Consider the following 25,399-nt stretch of genomic DNA (forward strand, 5'->3'; position numbering starts at 1 on the left):
ATCTCCCATGTTCATCAGCTGGCTTATGGGTCTGGCTTGCGAGCCTGTCAGAGAGATTCTCCTCCTTCTTCAGGTGCAGGTTTTCATTTTTGCTCTGGTGGATCTGCTCCTTCACCTTGTTCACCTTCAGCTGGCTCTGTTCTTTCTGCTTTTGGGGACATTTCCCAGGGTGGGAGGTGAGCTCATCATTGGAATATCTTTGAGCTTCTGCTTTGCTGTGATTTGGACGGCCCTGAGGGACAGCATCAACAAATCTTACCCTTCCTCGTGGGTTGTTTTGTCGGGCCATGGAGGAACGAGTGACATGATGGGCATTTTGCTGAACAAAGAGCTCATGTTTTGGATAAGTTTGAGCTTCATGATTTTGACGGCCCTGAGCGGCAGCATCCACAAATCTTACCCTTCCTCGTGGGTTGTTTCGTCCGGCCATGGTGGGATGAGCGTTACCAAAGGCATTTCGCTGAATTGAGAGCTCATTGTAGTGATATGTTTGAGCTCGGTCAGGATTCGGACGGCCCTGAGGAGAAGCACGTAAAGTTTTTTCCCACTGTTGTGGGCTCTTTCGTCCACTATAGCTATTTTGGTGAACGGGGAACTCATTGCCTTCATATCTTTGAGCTTTGACTTCATCTGCAAATCTCACCCTTTTTACTATTTTTCGTTCTGCCATTGCAAGGAAAAACAAAGATGATGCAGAGGTGTGAAGCGGTGGCTGTTTGTTGGTACTGCGATTGCCTGTAGTAGACTGTAGTTATCGGTAGATGTACTTAGTAGTCTGTAGACTGCAGGTGTGTATGTGTAAGAGGGTCTCTGTTGTAGATTCTGACCGTAGAAGACTGTGGTACACGATACTTGTGTGTAGGAGATATGTTACTCTGTTGAGTTTGGAGGTCTCCTTAAAGGTTGTAAGGGTTCTAGAATGCCGTGTCACGGAAATTTTTGTCCTTTGAAGTTTTTGTCCTTTGAAGTTTTTGTCCTTTGAAGTTTTTGTCCTTTGAAGTCTGAAGGAAGTTTTTGTCCTTTGAAGTTTTTGTCCTTTGAAGTCTAATAATAATAATAATAATAATAATAATAATTATTATTATTATTATTATTATTATTATTATTATTATAATTATAATAATTATAATAATTATTATAATAATTATAATAATTATAATTATTATTATTATTATTATAATTATAATAATTATAATTATTATTATTATAATTATAATAATTATAATTATAATTATAATATTATTAACTGTGTATTTTAAGTTGATAAAGGTTCTATGTACACTCACTGAGCCCTTAATTAGGAACACCGTACTAATATTGGGTTGGGTCTCCCTTTGTTCTCAAAACAGCCTCAGTTCTTGGCGGCCTCATGCAAAGGTCCAGGGCCAACTCACTGATAAAGGTGGTCTTCCCACTGCCAGTAGGACCTGGTAAACAAAGAAACGTAAATAACATAAACATATATTAAGATAAACTATATATGTTTGAATGTAAACTGTGCAGAGTGGATAAGAGATAATAAAGTAGATAGTCACATATACAAGTGTTTACACCTCATAGTCAAACTGGTACACAGCCCAGCCTTCCTGCCCCAAATATATTATTTTTCAGGACTGGTGGATTAAAAATAAACTTTGGCCTGCTGTGCCTTTGAATGTTTTCTTTTTTCTTTTTATTTCCTATGCTTTACGATCTGCGATCCATATTTAAACAGATGATATGCATCAGCGCCAAACTTAAAAACACAGAACTGGAACCTGCTATTACTTACAAACAGATTTACAATAACAAAATCAAGTTTTTAAAGCTGCCTTACTTGAGTTTTTGGCCACTAAAATGCACTGAAACAAAACGAAAACACAACATTTAATATATATATATTTTTTAAGCCTGTTGCCAGCTTTGTCTCTCTGCCGTTTGGTGATGGGCAGGTATTGTATAGGTAGTGTTTATCAGAGCTTTTTTTCTTTGTTTTGTTTTGTTTTTTTGCTGAAAACCGCTACCTGCTGTGGACTTTGGAGCTTAAAAAAGCCCAAAAAGAGCTGAAAGATGCCAAAATGCTCCATAGAGCTGAGAGCAGCTGCAGAGTTGGGTTATAATTCTCTGTGGGTTTGTCACTATGTGCAACACCTTTCTTATTACACATGATCATCTGATCGACTGTTAAGATAGAAATATTCATTTCTATCTTTGTTTTTGCCTTTTCAGGTTATGAACTTTTACTGCTCAGTCGCCCCTTAAATCATTATCAGCTTTCCAAAATTCTGCTGCTAGCCTTTTAGAGCCTGATCATCTACTCATTATTCCCATTTTAGACTTTTTTTTACACTGGTTTAACACTTGTTTTATCTATAATAAGAGCTCAGGCATTTACCAAGCTTTTAAATCCCTGATATGTTTCAAATAGATTTGATATTAAGAAGGCTTCCTAGCAACTGAAAGAAATCTAAAATATAATATATTTACTATATATCAGTTTTATTCTATTGTTGTTCATACTATTTTGTCAGTTTTTCTTTACATTTTTTGTCAGTTTGTAGCCTTTTATTGTTGTAACTAGTATTTTTAAATCATCTCCCATGTTCATCAGCTGGCCTTCGGTCTTGCTTAAGTAGCCTGTCAGAGAGATTTTCCTCCTTCTTCAGGTGCAGGTTTTCATTTTTGCTCTGGTGGATCTGCTCCTTCACCTTGTTCACCTTCTGCTGGCTCTGTTCTTCCTGCTTTCGGAGACGTTGCTCAGGGTGGGAGGTGAGCTCATCATTGGAATATCTTTGAGCTTCTGCTTTGTTGTGATTTGGACGGCCCTGAGAGACAGCATCTACAAATCTTACCCTTCTTCGTGGGTTGTTTTGTCGGGCCATGTAGGAACGAGTAACATGATGGGCATTTTGCCGAACAAAGAGCTCATGTTTTCGATGGTTTCGAGCTTCATGATTTTGACGGCCCTGAGGGGCAGCGTTCACAAATCTTACCCTTCCTCGTGGGTTCTTTCGTCCGGCCATGGTGGGATGAGCGTTACCAAAGGCATTGAGGTGTATGGTCATATATGTAGAATATAAACCATGTGTGAAAATAGAGATATGGCTCAGAGGCCATAGGTCAAGGGTCTGACAGTTTTTAGGAAAACAACTGTCCTATTTAAGAGTCGGTGACCAAGGCTGAATTTCAGAGTGGTTCATTGGCTTCACACCCTCTCACAAGCAGATCTGCAGATGCTTGATTTGACGCTGTTCTTCTTTGTAATAAACCTTTATATGCAATCAAGACAGTGTCAGCGGAGTCTCCTTCATCCTCTTCACATCATCAACACCATCAAATAAACTACAAGAATTTTGGCGTCACGAACTTGGTCGTGTTGCGCCCTGCAGCATCTTCACTAGCATCAGCGCGCCGACTCCCGCTCCACGCCGGCAGTTCAGGTGAGCATTCCTCACACTTTTGGGGCGCTGGTTTGTTCGTTGAGGCTGTTGTATTTGCTGGTTGGACACACCGCAAAGGATCATTTGTGTGTGCGTGCCATGATGTGTTGATGTTTGGGTCGGTGTCTGCTCTAAATTTGGTTTGTTATGCTGCTAGGGCTTATTTAAACAGGGGGGAGTAGTGTAGTAAAGACGTAAAGAAAATAAGAAGTTAAAGACGGAAAGATGTAAAGAAAATAAGAAGTTAAAGAAGGAAAGATGTAAAGAAAATAAGAAGTTAAAGTAGGAAACGGTAGAATAGCCTAATTAGTAGCGGTAAAGTGTGCTAAATAAACGCCATGCGAGATTAATGAAGACAGGGCCCTTATCTTCCTTAACAGTAAGACATGCGTCTTAGCTGCTGCGTGAAAGTTGGCTTTTAAAGAATAGTGGAATTTGACTGGAAATTAGAAATGTAACTCCAGGCCCAGAGGAATTAGGGGAAATTAAATAAATTAAACAAACATAGGAAAAAAGGAAATGTAAAGGCAAAAAGGAAATGTAAAGGAAAAAAGGAAATGTAAAGGAAAAAAGAGGAATAAAGAGGTTAAGCTGCAGATTTGGATGAAGCCCTTAGGAAGGCGGTGTTAGACGGCCATAAAACCTGGGATGTTACTAGGAGATGTTTCAGGTCAGTTCTAAGAACTGGAGGTGCAGATGGAGAAAATTCAATTGTAAGCTCCCACCGAACATTCAAGGACTAACGATGTCTGAAGCAGCCTCTCATTGAAATGTCTGCATCTCATTAAGGTAGCATAAATTTAGGACAAAAGAGAAAAGTGAGCGGCAAAAATGCGCATTTAGTAGGGAAAAGTATGAATGAGTTAACGTTGAGATATTTGGGATGATGATTGAGTTTGTTGTGGGCTTCTGTTTGGTGTATTCTGCTCTGTGTCTTTGTTTGTTCAACGAGTGGTCTGTCTGTGTATGTGTCTACTTCCACTGGGGGTAAATATGCATGTGCAGTTCTTTGTCAGCCGACAGGTATGGGGACGAGTCCTCAACCCATTTCATACTATTCCACTGCCTATTCAGAAGTAGAGCTGGGGTTGCCATTGTGTTACAGAGCAATGGTGGGAGTTTTTTTAAATGTATGACAAAGCATCATCTGTTACGATGGGTTATCCGGTGACAATTCTACTCATCATAGTCTCAGGAATCTTTTGAACTATGGCAAATACACATTGACTATGCCTAGACTCAGAGACTATCATAGGCTCTTAGAGCAGGAAGATGTCACCCTAGCGAGGTGTGCCACAGTAAATCCAGCTGAGAATTTGCCAACTCCAGAGGATGATGAACCACATGATTGTGTTCAAGAAGCAGAGAAATACTCAAGACTCAGGTCAGATTTGCAAGCTCTCCCATTGCGTGAGCCAGACTTGGAGTTTTGGGCTGATGGATCTTGCTATCGTGTAGGAGATACATTGAGTGCTGGCTATGCAGTGGTAAGAGCTCAGGGAACTGGATTTGTTGTTGAAAAGGCCAAGTAATACCACAGCCTGCGTCTGCACAATTTGCTGAACTTGTGGGGCTGACTGAAGCGTGTCTGTTGGCAGAATGTAAACGGGTGACGATATATACAGATTCTGCATATGCACATAATGTATGTCATTTGTTCGGATCGGTATGGAAGAACCGGGGCTTTAAAAAGACAGACGGTTCCCCAATACAACATCATGCTCAGATAATGAAACTTTTGCATGCTATGATGAAGCCTAGAGAAATTGCAATAGCTAAGTGCGCAGCACATAGAGCGGATTTGTCAAGAGTCACACAGGGTAATAAAGCAGCTGATGAAGCTGCAAAGGCAGTCACAGGAGTGGATAAATTGGGCAAAGTTCTTCTGGTTACTCATGAAGTGGACTTGGAAGATAGAATCACGCTCAGAGATGTGATCTTAATGCAAGAAGCAGCTTCTGCAATGGATAAACAGTTGTGGCTGGACCGAGGTGCTATCCAAGATTCCACTGGACTGTGGCGAAATCATGAGGGGCTGATGATTGCACATCCGGATCTGCTAGGTCTGTTGATTCAGGAATAACATGGATTAGCTCATGTTGCAAGGGGGGAAGTTAGGAGAAAAATTACAAAAGAGTATGGGTTTTGGGCTCCATACCTACTTGAGCAGATTGATTATGTCATAGGCAAGTGTGTCATCTGCCTGAAGAACAATGTGTGACGGTTCCTCCTGGTCACATTCCAACTCCGAGAGGTCCCATGCGTGAATTAGTTGTGGACTTTGTTGAGATGATAAAACCAGTGGGAGGTAAGAGATATATGCTAGTCGTTGTGGACAGATTCTCACGGTGGCCTGAGGCTTGTCCAACCAAGTGGAAGGATGCTCAGTCTGTTGCTCAGTCTCTGTTGTGCAGACAGGTCATAAGTAGATGGGGACTTCCAGATCGGATCTCTTCAGACAATGGGAAAGAGTTTGGATAAAACAGTGAGATTAATTTTACAAAACTGGGAATTAAACAGCGTCTAGGAGCAGTTTATCACCCGCAGCCAAGGAATTTGCGAAAAATGAATGGCGCTTTGAAAACCGAATTGTTAAAATTTGCCAGCATACGGGTTTAAATTGGGTAGCGGCACTTCCGTTGGCGCTAATGGTGTGTCGCTCGAGTGAGCTGCGTGATTTAGGTATGACACCCCATGAGTTGGTCATGGGCAGGCGGATGCCGACGCCTTGTTTGCGAACAAGCGGAAAAGGTCAGAGTCTGGCCTTTTTGGAAGATGAAATGCGAGCATATGTAACATATATGGCGACTCTGCATAAAAGAATATCCGCGTATGTCTCTGACAGGCAAAGAAAGGAAGAAGTGCAAGAGAGGCTTGATGAGCAAAAGAGGAACACAGTGCAACCTGGAGACAAGGTGTTTGTGAAGGTGTTTAGAAGGAAGTGGTTTAACGAACGGCGTGAAGGACCATTTGAAGTTGTTCGCAGTACCGGAACTGCGGTCCAGGTTAAAGGATCTCCGACGTGGTATCATTTATCGCATCGTGTCAAAGCGCCAAGTGAAGAGGTGTCGTCCTCACATAGCAGAAATATTGAAGGCTTAAGAAAGCCGGAAGAAAATGTGGAACAACATGCAGAAGAAGCAGATGTCTATGAAGACCTCCAGGCTGAAGGGCCTGAGGGGATTGTCCATGTTGGGGACAATGGTGATGACCTTGAGCACACTCCTGATGATGCCAGGGATGACTTTGCAGTTAATGAACAGGAAAGAAAATTTGATGATATTGATTTCCAATATGTCCCAGAAACAGCAGAGCCCATTTCTGTGGGGCATGATGCATCAAAGACACCAGAGGGCTGTGAGCCTGTTTCAGGGGAATCCAGAGATTCAGTCAGACGAAGGAGTCCAAGGCCAGTTCGAAAAGGGTTATACCAAAACGTTACGAGAACTAGAGTTGAAGCGCCTTTTGGGAAAGTCAGTTCAGCTCCCATGTAATTGTACAAGAGAGAATACTGGCGAAGGGAAATTCAGAGTTCAGTGGCAAGATAATCATGGCAAGGTTCTTGATCTGTTGGGAGCATCACCACTAGGGAAGTATGTGTTAATTAATGATCAGAGGAGAATAAAGATTGAAGGTGACTGTAGCCTTTATGTACGAGGGCTTCAGCAAGAGGATCAAGGTGACTATAGGTGTTCTTATTATGATCCACAAGTTCAGAGTGAGGGGTCCGAGACAGGGTTTAGAACTAAGATAGTGACTTTAGTAGTAATAAATGCAAATAAGATCACACAACTTCAAGTTGTTAAAGAAGTAGGAGAATTAACACCTATAATGTCAACTCTCTGGCCGGAAACTGGGAAAAAGGAACAGAAACCTATTCTTTCAGTTCTGCAGCTTACAAATGTATCGCACTTAACAACAGTTGCAGTTCGGACGACTTCACCGACACCAACTGCTTCAAACTCTGTGATTAGGGTAAATTTAGGCAGTGTGGCTCATCTTCCATGTCAGTTTGGTAAATGGAACGTTGGTGGCAATAATCCTCCTAAGTGGAAAAATAATCGCGGTGAAGACGTAGTGTTAATAGGACCTGATGTCGACATTGTGCCTCATGATCGAAGGAAGTATGTATTGTACAATGACATAAAGTGAATGAAAATAGAGGGTGATGGCTCGCTTGTTTTGAGAAATGTTACTTGGGAAGATCAAGGGGAATATACATGCACCTATTATGAACCACACTTAAAATTTGTATCATTTCGAAACTATTGGATAGAGGGATATGTAACTCGCACAGTGACACTTGTGATAATAAGTCTTAGTCCTGTTCAAGTTGTTCGAAAAGTTCAGGAGCAACTTACTACAGCAACTACAAAGGGGATATATAGCGACCAGGTGATGTATACTACTTTAGCTCCAGAAGTGACTACGAGTGTCAAGATGACAACTCCGGTCGATACTTTAGTTACGACTCAGAAGGGGATAACTAGTACAACAATGGTGGTGACGACTCAAACGTCCGTTACTTTGGGAAATTCTACAAGTAAGGTTGTGACAGGGGCTGTCACAAATAAAACATTGACTGAACTCGTAAACAGGACACAGACGCCTGTTATGGTACCTTTGCCACCTCAGGAATTTGTTAATGGGACTCAAAAGCCAATGTTGCAAATAGAGGTTAGCTTGAACAGTAGTAGTAAGAGAGCTGGAATTCGGGAATCAATAGTGTACAACACTAATGTAAACTCATCTGTAACAATTCAGAGGAGTCTTTCAGATATGACCAATGACCTCGATGACCTTGACCGGACACCAGACGACATGATTGAATCCTATCGAGCATTACAAAAGAGAGAAACTACGTGGAAGGCATATGGATTTGACTCCTCGGTGCTACAAATTTCAGACCCATGGGCAGGTAGAAATTTGTGGTTTCAACAATTGACTCATTCTGTAAGATCGATTAAGGACATGATTTGCCCATGTGTGGTGAGAATTCCACCACCAGGCACATGGCCTGCAATTATGGAAACAGTACCAGAACCGCTGCTTCCTAAGTGTCAATCTTATGCACTATCATGGCTGTTGTATCAGCAGAAGTCAAGAGAAGATAAGGTTATGGCTTTATCAGTACATCTGTTTAGACCCAGATTTGATTGCTCTTGGTTGAAAAACTTGCCATATTTAGATTTACTCGACAAACTCGAGGATGTGACAACAGCAGTTCCTGATGGACAGGACGTGACACCTGTAAAGGCTGAAGACTGTTTTTGTTCGAATGAAACACATAATGGCCCTGGTATGTTTATGGGAATAGCAGACTGTGATAAATATATGATGCAATTTAATGGGCGTGAACACAAGACTGTTAATGGGTTATATACAGTGACCTTTCATACACCGCACCGCAAACAGAGTAAAACTGAGGTAAAGGTGAAGAACCAAACTTTGCCTGCGAATGTGACTATAGGGAATTTTTGAGACATTTGGTGGATTTGTGGTGATAAAGCATACTTATTTCTGCCATATGGATGGACCGGAGGCTGTTACATGGCAAGATTGAAGCTTCCATATGAAGTTTTGGCGGTCCAGAAGGGACAAGCACCTGATGAGGTCAAATCTACTGCTGTTCCTGGTAGTAGGAAGAAAAGGGAAATGGCACAATTTCATAATCTGGAGTCCTATCATTGGAGGATTAGTCTTGGATAGAAATGGGGTATAGGACTATTTCCATGGTATGGTGTAACAGTTTTGGCCGATCATATTGATAATATCACCTACACCTTGGAGGGTTTTGCAAATGAGACTATAAAGGGGTTTGAATACTTGTCAAACACCCAAAGGAGTCACATACTGACATTGCTGAAACATGATATGGCTCTTGATTATATTTTGGCCAAACAGGGTGGCCTATGTGTGGCTTTGAATTTAACTTGCGATGCCTGCTATACTTTGATTCCTGAGAGCTCTGATAATATCACTAGTGTTATAGATGCATTGAGGAACATTAGGGATGCGTTTGGCGCATCACAAGGAGCTGGATGGTCTGCTAATGTTTGGTTACGAGACAGATTTGGAGTCTTAGGTGCGGCATTGATTCAAATTTTGATAGCAGTTCTTATATCACTGTGTGTGATTTTTTGCTTTTGTACGCTGCTACTGACCTTTGCGAAAGCGAAGATATTAAGATGGGTTGGAGTTGTGATGCCTGGAGATCAGGTACAGATGCCACTACTACATAAGAGTGACCCAGACGACGAAGATGAGGAACTGTTGGTGGAATGCAAATTGATTGAGAAATATCCTTTTTGAATATGATTTCATTATTCTTGATGCATTTATTTTTGGTATTATTTAGTTATTTTGTAGTGTCTTACTATGGAGATGTATAATCGAAGAGGGGAAATGGAAATGTGAATATTAACTTGAGATAATGTGATAATCTGCATCTGATGTTTTTTCTTTTTGCAAGATACTGGTTGGTGTTTCCTTTCTTTTCTCCCAGAATGTTATTGGGGAAAAACAACTGTGAGGGTGGCTGACTGTTCGGGGACCCTGATGTTCCCAAACACTCAGAACAAGGAGGGTGAAAAATGGACGAAGGGCCATGAACAAGGACACTGTGAGACTAAAATATCTGGACTCAAAAGACCATCAACACTACAACGAGAGTCGACACTGCTGAGGAGCTGCAGTGTGATACCTTCTTATGTCTTCTCTTATGTATATGTATACATTTTACATTGTGAAATTTAATCTGTGATATTGCTAATATCTAAAGAAGGACATTTATATGCGGAGTCCAAATTGATAATTTGCTTTACTTGGGGATCTTTTCACTTTAATGGCTTTAAGAATGTTGTTCTTTGTCAGTAGGTAAATACACTGGGACCTCATTTATTTTCTTTTTCTCGGTGCTTAGGGAGATTGGTGCTAGGCAGGGAAAGGTCCATTGGAGGGTCAGATGGGACGACCAGCCTGAATTTGGACATTATTTCATTTTATTTTCTGAGGTTTCCATATGTATTTGCCTAGGAGATATCTCTAGATATATATATATATATATATATATTTTTTTTTTTTTTCTCAAATTTTTCTTAATTGTCTTGGAGTACTATATGTGGTCGCTTAAGGCAGCGAGGGCCGTGAGAAGAATTTCCTGTCATGATTGATTGATGAAACTTGTGGTAATTCTTTTCTTTTTGAGGCTCTGTAAGCCTCAAAGGGGGGAAATGAGGTGTATGGTCATATATGTAGAATATAAACCATGTGTGAAAATAGAGATATGGCTCAGAGGCCATAGGTCAATGGTCCTCAGAAAGGGGTCTTGCAGTAATGCTTTGTAACTAAAACTGTATGTGACTGACAGTTTTTTGGAAAACAATTGTCCTATTTAAGAGTCGGTGAGTCAAGGCTGAATTTCAGAGTGGTTCATTGGCTTCACACCCTCTCACAAGCAGATCTGCAGATGCTTGATTTGACGCTGTTCTTCTTTGTAATAAACCTTTATATGCAATCAAGACAGTGACAGCGGAGTCTCCTTCATCCTCTTCACATCATCAACACCATCATATAAACTACAGCATTTCGCTGAATTGAGGGAGAGGCAGTCCTGCCCCTCCTTCTGCATCACCTCCAGACAGTCCTGGAGGTCCTCCCAGCTCCCTCCCACCAGCGTGTCTTTACACAGAAACTGCCCCGTGGTTTGGTCGATGAACAGGGAGAAACTCTCCTTCCTGGCAGACGAATCGACAAAAATACTCGGGACGTGGAGGCAACTGTAGCCATCGTGGAAGGGACTATCTTTGGAGCGGATATACTGTTTGATATCTGTCACCGTGATGGGGCTCACAGGGAACTCCACAGTAGACTTAGCGTCTTTTTTATAGGTCCTGATCACAGTGTGTGCCACGAAGTAGCCTGCGCCCCGACGCCTTGGGACACATGGAGCCTCAGGAGGCCTGTGAATGAGCCTGTGAGTGACAGGTCTCAAACACAGGGACGAAAAATGTCTTTGGAGGAGAAACTTTGGGTCTGCCACCTGCAGGAGACAGGCGGTGCCCTTCAGCAGCAAGCTCCTCCACATTAGTTACCGGGTTAGGACATTGAAACCGCAGCAGACGTGAAAATACGAAGGAATATCAGCCTAACACATGCAAAAGTTGCAAAGGTCTTGGGTGACCTGGATATTTAGAGAAAGGAGAGAAAGTGATGAAGAAAACCGTTGTTTCTTTTACCATACAGACACAAACGATACACAAAACTCAGCGTGAGGCGATGAAAGCCATATATATAAATAAATTAAGTTTAATTTAGAAAAAAAACAAAAAAACCCCACACATAAAAATTCAACTTACCGCCTCTGTTACCTAGCCTCATTTTCTTCCATGCTCCTCTGACCCGGGCTTTTCGGTGCGTATTCAAAACAAGTTCGTGTGAAACATACAGCGAAAAAGGTACTGCAAATGTATTTTGGTTGCACATTTTAAAGCTTTCCTTGTACATTTTATAAAATTAAAATCATATTCTCATTTTCTAACAAACTAGATCTCATTATTGTGTAGTTTTTTTGTTTTTAAGGATTTTTAAAAAATTTGTTTAAAAAAGTAAAATCTGTTATATGTTTCACTCCGGAGCCTGTTCTGGACACACAGCGCTATACAGACGCCATTGAAGTCGTTCTCTATGAATGTTAGAGCTGTTTAATGCGCTCAGCAGGTTTGCGTTTGTCGGATGGTTTCCACGGTAATTGAGTTACTAGCTGATAATTAACTGACGGTTTTAAAGATGACGGCCAGAGGGACGCAGAGTCGCCTCCTGAGAAGTGTTCTTCAGAACGGGGTCGGTCGCTACGTCTGCCAGCTCAAACGGATCTCTATCATCTTCTCCAAGAACGCACAGAGCTCGTTGGGAGTCAGGTACAATAACAACAATGATAATAATAATCATCATTATTATTATTATTAAAAGTGTATTTTAAGGTGATAAAGGTCATATGTACACTCACTGAGCACTTTATTAGGAACACCGTACTGATAGTGGGAAGGGCCTCCCTTTGCTTTCAAAACAGCCTCAGTTCTTCGTGGCCTGGATTCCACAAGAGATTGGAAACAGTCCTTTGAGACTCTCGTCCATGTTGACATGATTGCATCACACTGTTTCTGCAGATTTTTCAGCTGCACATTCATGCTGCCAATCTCTTGTTCTACCACATCCCAAAGGTGTTCCACTGGATCCAGATCTGGCGACTGGGGAGGCCACTGACGTCCACTGAACTCGTTGTCATGATGATGAAACCAGTTTGAGACGACTTTTGCTTTGTGACATAGAGCAATATCATGTTGGAGGTAGCCATTAGATGATGGTAAACCGTGGCCATAAAGGGATGCACATGGTCAGCAACAATACTCAGATAGGCTGTGGCATTCAAACCACGATCAGTTGGTATTAAGGGGCCCAAAGTGGGCCAAGAAAAAAAATTCCCATTATTCCCACAAGTTGACGACATCAGATGTCGTTTTGTCGAGCAACAGTCCAAAACCCAGGACGTTCGGTTTGCAGTGACATTAAACAGAGAAAAGCAGCAAATCCTCAGAGTTAAGAAGCTGGAAACAGAGAATTTTTGGCATTTCTGCATGGAAAGCGTACTGAAAGACTGACCTGACCATCAAAAAAGTTGGTGATTAAATTTCTGTCAGTCGAGTAATTCATTCATTCCTTAACCATTAGTTTCAGACATTTGTGGTTATAGGGGTAGTTATGTTTCCATGCATCGTCTTGAAGAATGGGGAAACCATTTACCATGATGACTGGTTTCTCCCACATTTGTCTCGAGGGCCTGTCTTGTTACGTTTCAGGCGATGGTGTGTCTGCCGGTCTGACTTTGTAGAGCCTGATCTGATGTGTAGTGAGATTCATGAATTTAACACATACCAGTCTCTCTCTTTTTTTTTTTAAAACCGTAAAAACAGAGTAGGGATTTCTGGCACAACTTCACATACTTCCATGGTTCATCAAGAGGGGAAAAAATCTGAAGGGGTTAAAAGTCCAGCAACAAAAGAACAAGTTTACTTTGCAACTTCTTTACTGTAAAAAAAGTCTGGTCCACCATTAAAAAGAAACATTCATTGTCGGTTAATAATTAAATCATAGTGAACCAATTACCAGTAAATTATAATAACATATAATATAATCATAGGCCTGTCAGTGAGGTCACATGGTTTTCCTGCAGAATATCATTGTAAATTACAGAAGCAGCTCCTGTAATTTACCACAGGCGAAAATGCCATTTGGAAGGACAACTTTTATTATGTGACATTCATCCTGTCAAAATATGGCTTAGTTTTGTTTAAATTCAAACTTAAAACATCACAGTTTATAACAGATACTGTACCAGTGCATCCCCTTAATAACAGACCATGTTATACAGTAGTAGTTATTTTGTTTTATTCAGAGAGGCTGTTATATGCAGAAACATGATTGAATTATTTGATTAAATTTTTTATTAAGTTTTATTGGGGGGGGGGGTAGAGATGGGGGGCAGAGATAGGAGGGTTGGGGGTAAGGGGAAGGGGGTGAGGGTGATTGGGATCGGGGGAAGGGAAAAGGGGTGAGGGAAATGAAGGAAATATAGAGGGGTAAGCGAAGGAGGGTGGGGGTGAGGGAGATAGAAGAAATATAGAGGGGTAAGCGAGGGAGGCTGGGGGTGAGGGAGATAGAAGAAATATAGAGGGGTAAGCGAGGTAGGGAGGGTGGATAGAAGGAGACGCTGGGGGAGACAGGGAAGGAAGGGGGCATGGGGGAGAAGTGGAGAGATGAATGGGTGAGGAGGGAGCTACTGTTGTCCAGCCTGAGCTGAAAAACCGGCAGCCTCCTCCATCTTGCTGTCGCTGTCACACTTCTTTTTCTTGTGCAACCAGCTCCAACGACTCCACTTTTTCTCCATCTTCTCCTTTTCTTTGCTTTGCTTCTTTGCCTTCTCTGCTTTCTGTTTCTCTTTTCGTGCCTCCTTCTCCTCCTCTTTTTCCTTTTTCTTGATCTTCTCCTCTTTTGTCTTCTTCCAAAACCAGAAATGTCGGCTCTTCTGTGTTTTCAGACAGAACTCCTCCAGTACTTTGTACTCTGACTGCAGTTCTTCTTTCTCCATTTCCAGTGCGTTATTCACTTTCTGCAGTTCGTCCTTCTCCTCTTGGAGTTCATTCTTCTGCTTGTGCAGTTCTGTCTTCTCCTCTTGGAGTTCTCTGTTCTGCTTGTGCAGTTCTGTCTTCTCCTCTAAGAGTTCTTTGTTCTGCTTGTGCAGTTCTTTCCTCTCCTCTCCCACTAAATCCATTATTATCTGCACTTGTTTCTTCTCCTCCTCCATTACATTCATCATTTTCTTCAGTTCTTCCTTCTCCTCTTGGAGTTTGTTGTTCCGCTTGTGCAGTTCTTTGTTCTCCTCTATGAGTTCATCGTTCTGCTTGTACAGTTCTTTCCTCTCCTCTCCCACGAAATCCATTATTATCTGCACTTCTTTCTTCTTCTCTTCCATCACATACATTTTCATGTGCAGTTCATTCATCTCCTCTTTCAGTACTTTGTTCTCTTCTCGCAGATCTTTCATTTCCTCTTGCAGTACTTTGTTCTCCATCTGCAGTTTTTTCTGCCATTCCTCCTGTATTTTGCCAAAACTCTCTTCTCTCTTGGCGAGCTCCGATCTGAACTTCTCCTCCAGAGCGTTGTACTTGATCTTCCAAGCTTCCTCATTCAAGAGGTTGTCATCATTTGGAAGGCCCTGAGGGGCAGCGTCCACGAATCTTACCCTTCTTCGTGGGTTGTTTCGTCCGGCCATGGTGGGATGAGCGTTACCAAAGGCATTTAGCTGAATTGAGAGCTCATCGTAGCGAAATGTTTGAGCTCGGTCAGGATTCGGACGGCCCTGAGGGGCAGCACGTGCAGATTTTACCCACTGTTGTGGGTTCTTTCGTCCACGAAAGCTATTTCGGTGAACGGGGAACTCATTGCCTTCATATCTTTGAGCCTCTCGTCCATTACGATGTGGATGGCCCTGAAGGACTTCATCTGCAAATCTCACCCTTTTTCCTGTGTTTCGTTCTGCCATTGCAACGAGAAACAAAGATGATGCAGAGGTGTGAAGCGGTGGCCGATTGTTGGTACTGCACTTGCCTGTAGTAGACTGTAGTTATCGGTAGATGTACGTAGTAGTCTGTAGACTGCAGGTGTGTATGTGTAAGAGGGTCTCTGTTGTAGATTCTGACCGTAGAAGACTGTGGTACACGATACTTGTGTGTAGGAGATATGTTACTCTGTTGAGTTTGGAGGTCTCCTTAAAGGTTGTAAGGGTTCTAGAATGCCGCGTCACGGAAGTTTTTGTCCTTTGAAGTCTGAAGTTCTAGAATAGAATGCCGCATCAGACTTTTTTGCCAGTGAAATCTGACAGCTTTTTTTGTTTGTTTGTTTGTTTGTTTCTTTCTTTCTTTCCTGTACATAAAAGTGTGCGGCGCTATTCCGAGTGACCCTGGTTACGAAAAGAAAAGTCGCATTCATTTTCAGTCAGGTACAATAACAACAACAACAATAATTCACATTATCATCATCATCATCATCATCATCATCATCATTATTATTATTATTATTATTATTATTATTATTATTATTATTATTATTATTATTAACTGTGTATTTTAAGGTGATAAAGGTTATATGTACACTCACTGAGCCCTTAATTAGGAACACCGTACTAATATTGGGTTCGGTCTCCCTTTGTTCTCAAAACAGCCTCAGTTCTTGGCGGCCTCATGCAAAGGTCCAGGGCCAACTCACTGATAAAGGTGGTCTTCCCACTGCCAGTAGGACCTGGTAAACAAAGAAACGTAAATAACATAAACATATATTAAGATAAACTATATATGTTTGAATGTAAACTGTGCAGAGTGGATAAGAGATAATAAAGTAGATAGTCACATATACAAGTGTTTACACCTCATAGTCAAACTCTGGTACACAGCCCAGCCTTCCTGCCCCAAATATATTATTTTTCAGGACTGGTGGATTAAAACTAAACTTTGGCCTGCTGTGCGTTTGAATGTTTTCTTTTTTCTTTTTATTTCCTATGCTTTACAATCTGCGATCCATATTTAAACAGATGATATGCATCAGCGCCAAACTTAAAAACACAGAACTGGAACCTGCTATTACTTACAAACAGATTTACAATAACAAAATCAAGTTTTTAAAGCTGCCTTACTTGAGTTTTTGGCCACTAAAATGCACTGAAACAAAACGAAAACACAACATTTAATATATATATATTTTTTTAAGCCTGTTGCCAGCTTTGTCTCTCTGCCGTTTGGTGATGGGCAGGTATTGTATAGGTAGTGTTTATCAGAGCTTTTTTTCTTTGTTTTGTTTTGTTTTTTTGCTGAAAACCGCTACCTGCTGTGGACTTTGGAGCTTAAAAAAGCCAGAAAATAGCTGAAAGATGCCAAAATGCTCCATAGAGCTGAGAGCAGCTGCAGAGTTGGGTTATAATTCTCTGTGGGTTTGTCACTATGTGCAACACCTTTCTTATTACACATGATCATCTGATCGACTGTTAAGATAGATATATTCATTTCTATCTTTGTTTTTGCCTTTTCAGGTTATGAACTTTTAATGCTCAGTCGCCCCTTAAATCATTATCAGCTTTCCAAAATTCTGCTGCTAGCCTTTTAGAGACCGATCATCTACTCATTACTCCCATTTTAGACTTTTTTTTACACTGGTTTTACACTTGTTTTATCTATAATAAGAGCTCAGGCATTTACCAAGCTTTTAAATCCCTGATATGTTTCAAATAGATTTGATATTAAGAAGGCTTCCTAGCAACTGAAAGAAATCTAACATATATTTACTATATATCAGTTTTATTCTATTGTTGTTCATACTATTTTGTCAGTTTTTCTTTACATTTTTTGTCAGTTTGTAGCCTTTTATTGTTGTAACTAGTATTTTTCTTTTGTTTTTTTAGTGTCTCGCTTAATGACGTTATATTTACAACAGTTAGAAATGCAAAATCCTTACCAAGAATGAGACAAAATCTACACATTAAAAGATGGACAAAATGTATAATACATGAATTGAAATAATGTGAATGGGGGCTGGTTTACCTTTTCAACCATCATCTTCTTCACTTATTTCCCTCCATTGAGGACAATAAGCTTATTATGTTGAGTTGTTCATGGATTCATGTGCCAACATTTTCTTTTTTTTAAAATTTTGTTTTATTTGGAAAAGACAATATCAAGGAATTTACAAATAATTGGGATAACTTTACAAGAGGCCCTTTCCCAGTTTTTGTAATATATATGTATATGTAAAAAAAGAGGCAGTTCAAGACAGAGTAGTAATTGTAGGCCTTAATTCAGACTTCAGGGGCAATTCCAGTCGTCCATCTTCACCTCCAGAAATAGCATATCTCTCTGTATATACACTTTAGCCTATATAGGCGTTAATATCTGCTAACATAAATATCTGCACTCATCCACATACACACAGCATATACATACTCGCACTTCTCCTTCTCTGTCATCTAATTTTCAAAGTAACTTTCTTACATTTGCTCCCTCCATGTTCCGCATCTACGTTAGAAGCAAGGGAGTTTAGATTTCTGCTGTTCCCATCACGAAGAAGAAAGAAATTAAAACCTCAATGAATTTATATAAAGTCTGCTCGCATTGGGTTTTTTAAAATTTCTATCAATTTATTCCAAATTTGGTCAAAAGTATCTTTTTAGATCCTCAAAGAAAAGTTGTTTCCTGCTTTTTAGGGATTGTGATGTGGACCATGTGTGATGGTGCCGGGCAGTGGTGCTTTTATTTTTATTCCTGACTTAGAAAGAAAAAATTAATAAGTATCATAAACAGATGCAACATCAATAACGAACTAATTTCCCACTAATTCACACTATACAATACCTGGAACATGGTTTTAATAAGGTGAGCCTCGTCCTCGTGGAGGTCAGTGAGGGGCACGGAGCTGGACCAGATCGTCTGCACCTCCCTCAGCTCCCTCTCCCGCTCCTCCTGCTCCTCTACACTCTCTGGATATCCCAGCAGCACATGAGGGCTGAGGCAGTCCTGCCCCTCCTTCTGCATCACCTCCAGACAGTCCTGGAGGTCCTCCCAGCTCCCTCCCACCAGCGTGTCTTTACACAGAAACTGCCCCGTGGTTTTGTCGATGAACAGGGAGAAACTCTCCTTCCTGGCAGGCAGATCGACAAAAGATGCTCGGGACGTGGAGGCAACTGTAGCCATCGTGGAAGGAATATCTTTGGAGCGGATATACTGTTTGATATCTGTCACCGTGATGGGGCTCACAGGTAACTCCACAGTAGACTTAGCGTCTTTTTATAGGTCCTGATCACAGTGTGTGCCACAAGTAGCCTGCGCCCCGACGCCTTGGGACACATGGAGCCTCAGGAGGCCTGTGAATGAGCCTGTGAGTGACAGGTCTCAAACACAAGGACGAAAAATGTCTTTGGAGGAGAAACTTTGGGTCTGCCACCTGCAGGAGAAAGGCGGTGCCCTTCAGCAGCAAGCTCCTCCACATTAGTTACCGGGTTAGGACATTGAAACCGCAGCAGGCGTGAATCTGAAGGAATATCAGCCTAACACATGCAAAAGTTGCAAAGGTCTTGGGTGACCTGGATATTTAGAGAAAGGAGAGAAAGTGATGAAGAAAACCGTTGTTTCTTTTACCATACAGACACAAACGATACACAAAACTCAGCGTGGAGGCGCATGAAAGCCGTATATATAAATAAATTAAGTTTAATTTAGAAAAAAAACAAAAAAAACCCACACTTAAAAATTCAACTTACCGCCTCTGTTACCTAGCCTCATTTTCTTCCATGCTCCTCTGACCCGGGCTTTTCGGTGCGTATTCAAAACAAGTTCGTGTGAAACATATAGCGAAAAGGTACTGCAAATGTATTTTGGTTGCACATTTTAAAGCTTTCCTTGTACATTTTATAAAATTAAACTCATATTCTCATTTTCTAACAAACTAGATCTCATTATTGTGTAGTTTTTTTTATTTTTAAGGATTTTTAAAAAATGTGTTTAAAAAGGTAAAATCTGTTATGTTTCACTCCGAGCCTGTTCTGGACACACAGCTATACAGACGCCATTGAAGTCGTCCTCTATGAATGTTAGAGCTGTTTAATGCGCTCAGCAGGTTTGCGTTTGTCGGACGGTTTCCACGGTAATTGAGTTACTAGCTGATAATTAACTGACGGTTTTAAAGATGACGGCCAGAGGGACGCAGAGTCGCTTCCTGAGAAGTGTTCTTCAGAACGGGGTCGGTCGCTACGTCTGCCAGCTCAAACGGATCTCTATCATCTTCTCCAAGAACGCACAGAGCTCGTTGGGAGTCAGGTACAATAACAACAATGATAATAATAATCATCATTATTATTATTATTATTATTAAAAGTGTATTTTAAGGTGATAAAGGTCATATGTACACTCACTGAGCACTTTATTAGGAACACCGTACTGATAGTGGGAAGGGCCTGCCTTTGCTTTCAAAACAGCCTCAGTTCTTCGTGGCCTGGATTCCACAAGATGTTGGAAACAGTCCTTTGAGACTCTCGTCCATGTTGACATGATTGCATCACACTGTTTCTGCAGATTTTTGCTGCCAGTCTCTTGTTCTACCACATCCCAAAGGTGTTCCACTGGATCCAGATCTGGCGACTGGGGAGGCCACTGACGTCCACTGAACTCGTTGTCATGATGATGAAACCAGTTTGAGACGACTTTTGCTTTGTGACATAGAGCAATATCATGTTGGAGGTAGCCATTAGATGATGGTAAACCGTGGCCATAAAGGGATGCACATGGTCAGCAACAATACTCAGATAGGCTGTGGCATTCAAACCACGATCAGTTGGTATTAAGGGGCCCAAAGTGGGCCAAGAAAAAAAATTCCCATTGTTCCCACAAGTTGACGACATCAGATGTCGTTTAGTCGAGCAACAGTCCAAAACCCAGGACGTTCGGTTTGCAGTGACATTAAACAGAGAAAAGCAGCAAATCCTCAGAGTTAAGAAGCTGGAAACAGAGAATTTTTGGCATTTCTGCATGGAAAGCGTACTGAAAGACTGACCTGACTATCAAAAAAGTTGGTGATTAAATTTCTGTCAGTCGAGTAATTCATTCATTCCTTAACCATTTGTTTCAGACGTTTGTGGTTATAGGGGTAGTTATGTTTCCATGCATCGTCTTGAAGAATGGGGAAACCATTTACCATGATGACTGGTTTCTCCCACATTTGTCTCGAGGGCCTGTCTTGTTACGTTTCAGGCGATGGTGTGTCTGCCGGTCTGACTTTGTAGAGCCTGATCTGATGTGTAGTGAGATTCATGAATTTAACACATACCAGTCTCTCTCTTTTTTTTTTAAAACCGTAAAAACAGAGTAGGGATTTCTGGCACAACTTCACATACTTCCATGGTTCATCAAGAGGGGAAAAAATCTGAAGGGGTTAAAAGTCCAGCAACAAAAGAACAAGTTTACTTTGCAACTTCTTTACTGTAAAAAAAGTCTGGTCCGCCATTAAAAAGAAACATTCATTGTCGATTAATAATTAAATCATAGTGAACCAATTACCAGTAAATTATAATAACATATAATATAATCATAGGCCTGTCAGTGAGGTCACATGGTTTTCCTGCAGAATATCATTGTAAATTACAGAAGCAGCTCCTGTAATTTACCACAGGCGAAAATGCCATTTGGAAGGACAACTTTTATTATGTGACATTCATCCTGTCAAAATATGGCTTAGTTTTGTTTAAATTCAAACTTAAAACATCACAGTTTATAACAGATACTGTACCAGTGCATCCCTTAATAACAGACCATGTTATACAGTAGTAGTTATTTTGTTTTATTCAGAGAGGCTGTTATATGCAGAAACATGATTGAATTATTTGATTAAATTTTTTATTAAGTTTTATTGGGGGGGGGGTATAGATGGGGGGGGCAGAGATAGGAGGGTTGGGGGTAAGGGGAAGGGGGTGAGGGTGATAGAGGAAATATAGAGGGGTAAGCGAGCGAGGGTGGAGAGAAGGGGAGGCTGGGGGAGACAGGGAAGGAAGGGGCATGGGGAGAAGTGGAGAGATGAATGGGTGAGGAGGGAGCTACTGTTGTCCAGCCTGAGCTGAAAAACCGGCAGCCTCCTCCATCTTGCTGTCGCTGTCACACTTCTTTTTCTTGTGCAACCAGCTCCAACGACTCCACTTTTTCTCCATCTTCTCCTTTTCTTTGCTTTGCTTCTTTGCTTTCTCTGCTTTCTGTTTCTCTTTTCGTGCCTCCTTCTCCTCCTCTTTTTCCTTTTTCTTGATCTTCTCCTCTTTTGTCTTCTTCCAAAACCAGAAATGTCGGCTCTTCTGTGTTTTCAGACAGAACTCCTCCAGTACTTTGTACTCTTTCTGCAGTTCTTCTTTCTCCATTTCCAGTGCGTTATTCACTTTCTGCAGTTCCTCCTTCTCCTCTTGGAGTTCTTTGTTCTGCTTGTGCAGTTCTTTCTTCTCCTTTTGGAGTTCTTTGTTCTGCTTGTGCAGTTCTTTCTTCTCCTTTTGGAGTTCTTTGTTCTGCTTGTGCAGTTCTTTCTTCTCCTTTTGGAGTTCTTTGTTCTGCTTGTGCAGTTCTTTCTTCTCCGCTTGGAGTTCTGTCTTCTCCGTCTGCAATTCTGTCTTCTCCTCCTCCATTACATTCATCATTTTCTTTAGTTCTTCCTTCTCCTCTTGGAGTACATTGTCCTGCTTCTGCAGTTCTTTGTCCTCCTCTTGGAGTTCTTTGTTCTGCTTGTGCAGTTCTTTCTTCTCCTCTTCCATTACATTCATTGCTATCTGCAGGTCTTTCGTCTCCTCTTCCATTACATTCATTGCTATCTGCAGGTCTTTCTTCTCCTCTTCCATTACATTCATTGCTATCTGCAGGTCTTTCTTCTCCTCTTCCATTACATTCATTGCTATCTGCAGGTCTTTCTTCTCCTCTTCCATTACATCCATTAATATCTGCATTTGTTTCTTCTCCTCTTCCATTACATCCATTAACATCTGCAGTTCTATGTTCTCACCTTCACGTACAGTCATCATTTTCAGCAGGTCTTTCTTCTCCTCCTGTATTTTGCCAAAACTCTCTTCTCTCTTGGCGAGCTCCGATCTGAACTTCTCCTCCAGAGCGTTGTACTTGGTCTTCCAAGCTTCCTCATTCAGGAGGTTATCATCTCCCATGTTCATCAGCTGGCTTGCGGTCTGGCTTGCGAGCCTGTCAGAGAGATTCTCCTCCTTCTTCAGGTGCAGGTTTTCATTTTTGCTCTGGTGGATCTGCTCCTTCACCTTGTTCACCTTCAGCTGGCTCTGTTCTTTCTGCTTTTGGGGACATTTCCCAGGGTGGGAGGTGAGCTCATCATTGGAATATCTTTGAGCTTCTGCTTTGCTGTGATTTGGACGGCCCTGAGGGACAGCATCAACAAATCTTACCCTTCCTCGTGGGTTGTTTTGTCGGGCCATGGAGGAACGAGTGACATGATGGGCATTTTGCTGAACAAAGAGCTCATGTTTTGGATAAGTTTGAGCTTCATGATTTTGACGGCCCTGAGCGGCAGCATCCACAAATCTTACCCTTCCTCGTGGGTTGTTTCGTCCGGCCATGGTGGGATGAGCGTTACCAAAGGCATTTCGCTGAATTGAGAGCTCATTGTAGTGATATGTTTGAGCTCGGTCAGGATTCGGACGGCCCTGAGGGGCAGCACGTAAAGTTTTTTCCCACTGTTGTGGGCTCTTTCGTCCACGAAAGCTATTTTGGTGAACGGGGAACTCATTGCCTTCATATCTTTGAGCTTTGACTTCATCTGCAAATCTCACCCTTTTTACTATTTTTCGTTCTGCCATTGCAAGGAAAAACAAAGATGATGCAGAGGTGTGAAGCGGTGGCTGTTTGTTGGTACTGCGATTGCCTGTAGTAGACTGTAGTTATCGGTAGATGTACTTAGTAGTCTGTAGACTGCAGGTGTGTATGTGTAAGAGGGTCTCTGTTGTAGATTCTGACCGTAGAAGACTGTGGTACACGATACTTGTGTGTAGGAGATATGTTACTCTGTTGAGTTTGGAGGTCTCCTTAAAGGTTGTAAGGGTTCTAGAATGCCGTGTCACGGAAATTTTTGTCCTTTGAAGTTTTTGTCCTTTGAAGTTTTTGTCCTTTGAAGTTTTTGTCCTTTGAAGTCTGAAGGAAGTTTTTGTCCTTTGAAGTTTTTGTCCTTTGAAGTCTAATAATAATAATAATAATAATAATAATTATTATTATTATTATTATTATTATTATTATTATTATTATTATTATTATTATAATTATTATAATTATAATTATTATTATTATAATTATAATAATTATAATTATTATTATTATAATTATAATAATTATAATTATAATTATAATATTATTAACTGTGTATTTTAAGTTGATAAAGGTTCTATGTACACTCACTGAGCCCTTAATTAGGAACACCGTACTAATATTGGGTTGGGTCTCCCTTTGTTCTCAAAACAGCCTCAGTTCTTGGCGGCCTCATGCAAAGGTCCAGGGCCAACTCACTGATAAAGGTGGTCTTCCCACTGCCAGTAGGACCTGGTAAACAAAGAAACGTAAATAACATAAACATATATTAAGATAAACTATATATGTTTGAATGTAAACTGTGCAGAGTGGATAAGAGATAATAAAGTAGATAGTCACATATACAAGTGTTTACACCTCATAGTCAAACTGGTACACAGCCCAGCCTTCCTGCCCCAAATATATTATTTTTCAGGACTGGTGGATTAAAAATAAACTTTGGCCTGCTGTGCCTTTGAATGTTTTCTTTTTTCTTTTTATTTCCTATGCTTTACGATCTACGATCCATATTTAAACAGATGATATGCATCAGCGCCAAACTTAAAAACACAGAACTGGAACCTGCCATTACTTACAAACAGATTTACAATAACAAAATTAAGTTTTTAAAGCTGCCTTACTTGAGTTTTTGGCCACTAAAATGCACTGAAACAAAACGAAAACACAACATTTAATATATATATATTTTTTTAAGCCTGTTGCCAGCTTTGTCTCTCTGCCGTTTGGTGATGGGCAGGTATTGTATAGGTAGTGTTTATCAGAGCTTTTTTTCTTTGTTTTGTTTTGTTTTTTTGCTGAAAACCGCTACCTGCTGTGGACTTTGGAGCTTAAAAAAGCCCAAAAAGAGCTGAAAGATGCCAAAATGCTCCATAGAGCTGAGAGCAGCTGCAGAGTTGGGTTATAATTCTCTGTGGGTTTGTCACTATGTGCAACACCTTTCTTATTACACATGATCATCTGATCGACTGTTAAGATAGAAATATTCATTTCTATCTTTGTTTTTGCCTTTTCAGGTTATGAACTTTTACTGCTCAGTCGCCCCTTAAATCATTATCAGCTTTCCAAAATTCTGCTGCTAGCCTTTTAGAGCCTGATCATCTACTCATTATTCCCATTTTAGACTTTTTTTTACACTGGTTTAACACTTGTTTTATCTATAATAAGAGCTCAGGCATTTACCAAGCTTTTAAATTCCTGATATGTTTCAAATAGATTTGATATTAAGAAGGCTTCCTAGCAACTGAAAGAAATCTAAAATATAATATATTTACTATATATCATTTTTATTCTATTGTTGTTCATACTATTTTGTCAGTTTTTCTTTACATTTTTTGTCAGTTTGTAGCCTTTTATTGTTGTAACTAGTATTTTTAAATCATCTCCCATGTTCATCAGCTGGCCTTCGGTCTTGCTTGCGAGCCTGTCAGAGAGATTTTCCTCCTTCTTCAGGTGCAGGTTTTCATTTTTGCTCTGGTGGATCTGCTCCTTCACCTTGTTCACCTTCTGCTGGCTCTGTTCTTCCTGCTTTCGGAGACG

The 25,399-nt window shown here is 40.8% G+C and overlaps 2 protein-coding genes across 2 annotated transcripts; both read right to left on the reverse strand.

Annotated features, from left to right (window-relative positions):
• Positions 1 to 15,319: 15,319 nt before the first annotated feature.
• Positions 15,320 to 18,712, reverse strand: LOC120787005 (twinkle protein, mitochondrial-like). The gene is made up of 3 exons (XM_040122796.1): positions 18,374 to 18,712; positions 16,134 to 16,274; positions 15,320 to 15,936 (listed from the first exon to the last, which is right to left on the reverse strand). Exons 1-2 carry the CDS (start codon positions 18,710 to 18,712, stop codon positions 16,215 to 16,217), a joined length of 399 nt encoding a protein of 132 aa, XP_039978730.1. The 3' UTR covers positions 15,320 to 15,936; positions 16,134 to 16,214.
• A 2,869-nt stretch (positions 18,713 to 21,581) lies between these two features.
• LOC120787006 (stress response protein NST1-like) lies at positions 21,582 to 23,121 on the reverse strand. The gene is made up of 3 exons (XM_040122797.1): positions 23,092 to 23,121; positions 22,545 to 22,923; positions 21,582 to 21,998 (listed from the first exon to the last, which is right to left on the reverse strand). Exons 1-3 carry the CDS (start codon positions 23,119 to 23,121, stop codon positions 21,604 to 21,606), a joined length of 804 nt encoding a protein of 267 aa, XP_039978731.1. The 3' UTR covers positions 21,582 to 21,603.
• Between the last annotated feature and the right edge of the window lie 2,278 nt (positions 23,122 to 25,399).

Source organism: Xiphias gladius, unplaced genomic scaffold (genome assembly GCF_016859285.1).
Source record: "Xiphias gladius isolate SHS-SW01 ecotype Sanya breed wild unplaced genomic scaffold, ASM1685928v1 HiC_scaffold_1002, whole genome shotgun sequence".
NCBI classification, from domain to species: Eukaryota; Metazoa; Chordata; class Actinopteri; order Istiophoriformes; family Xiphiidae; genus Xiphias; species Xiphias gladius.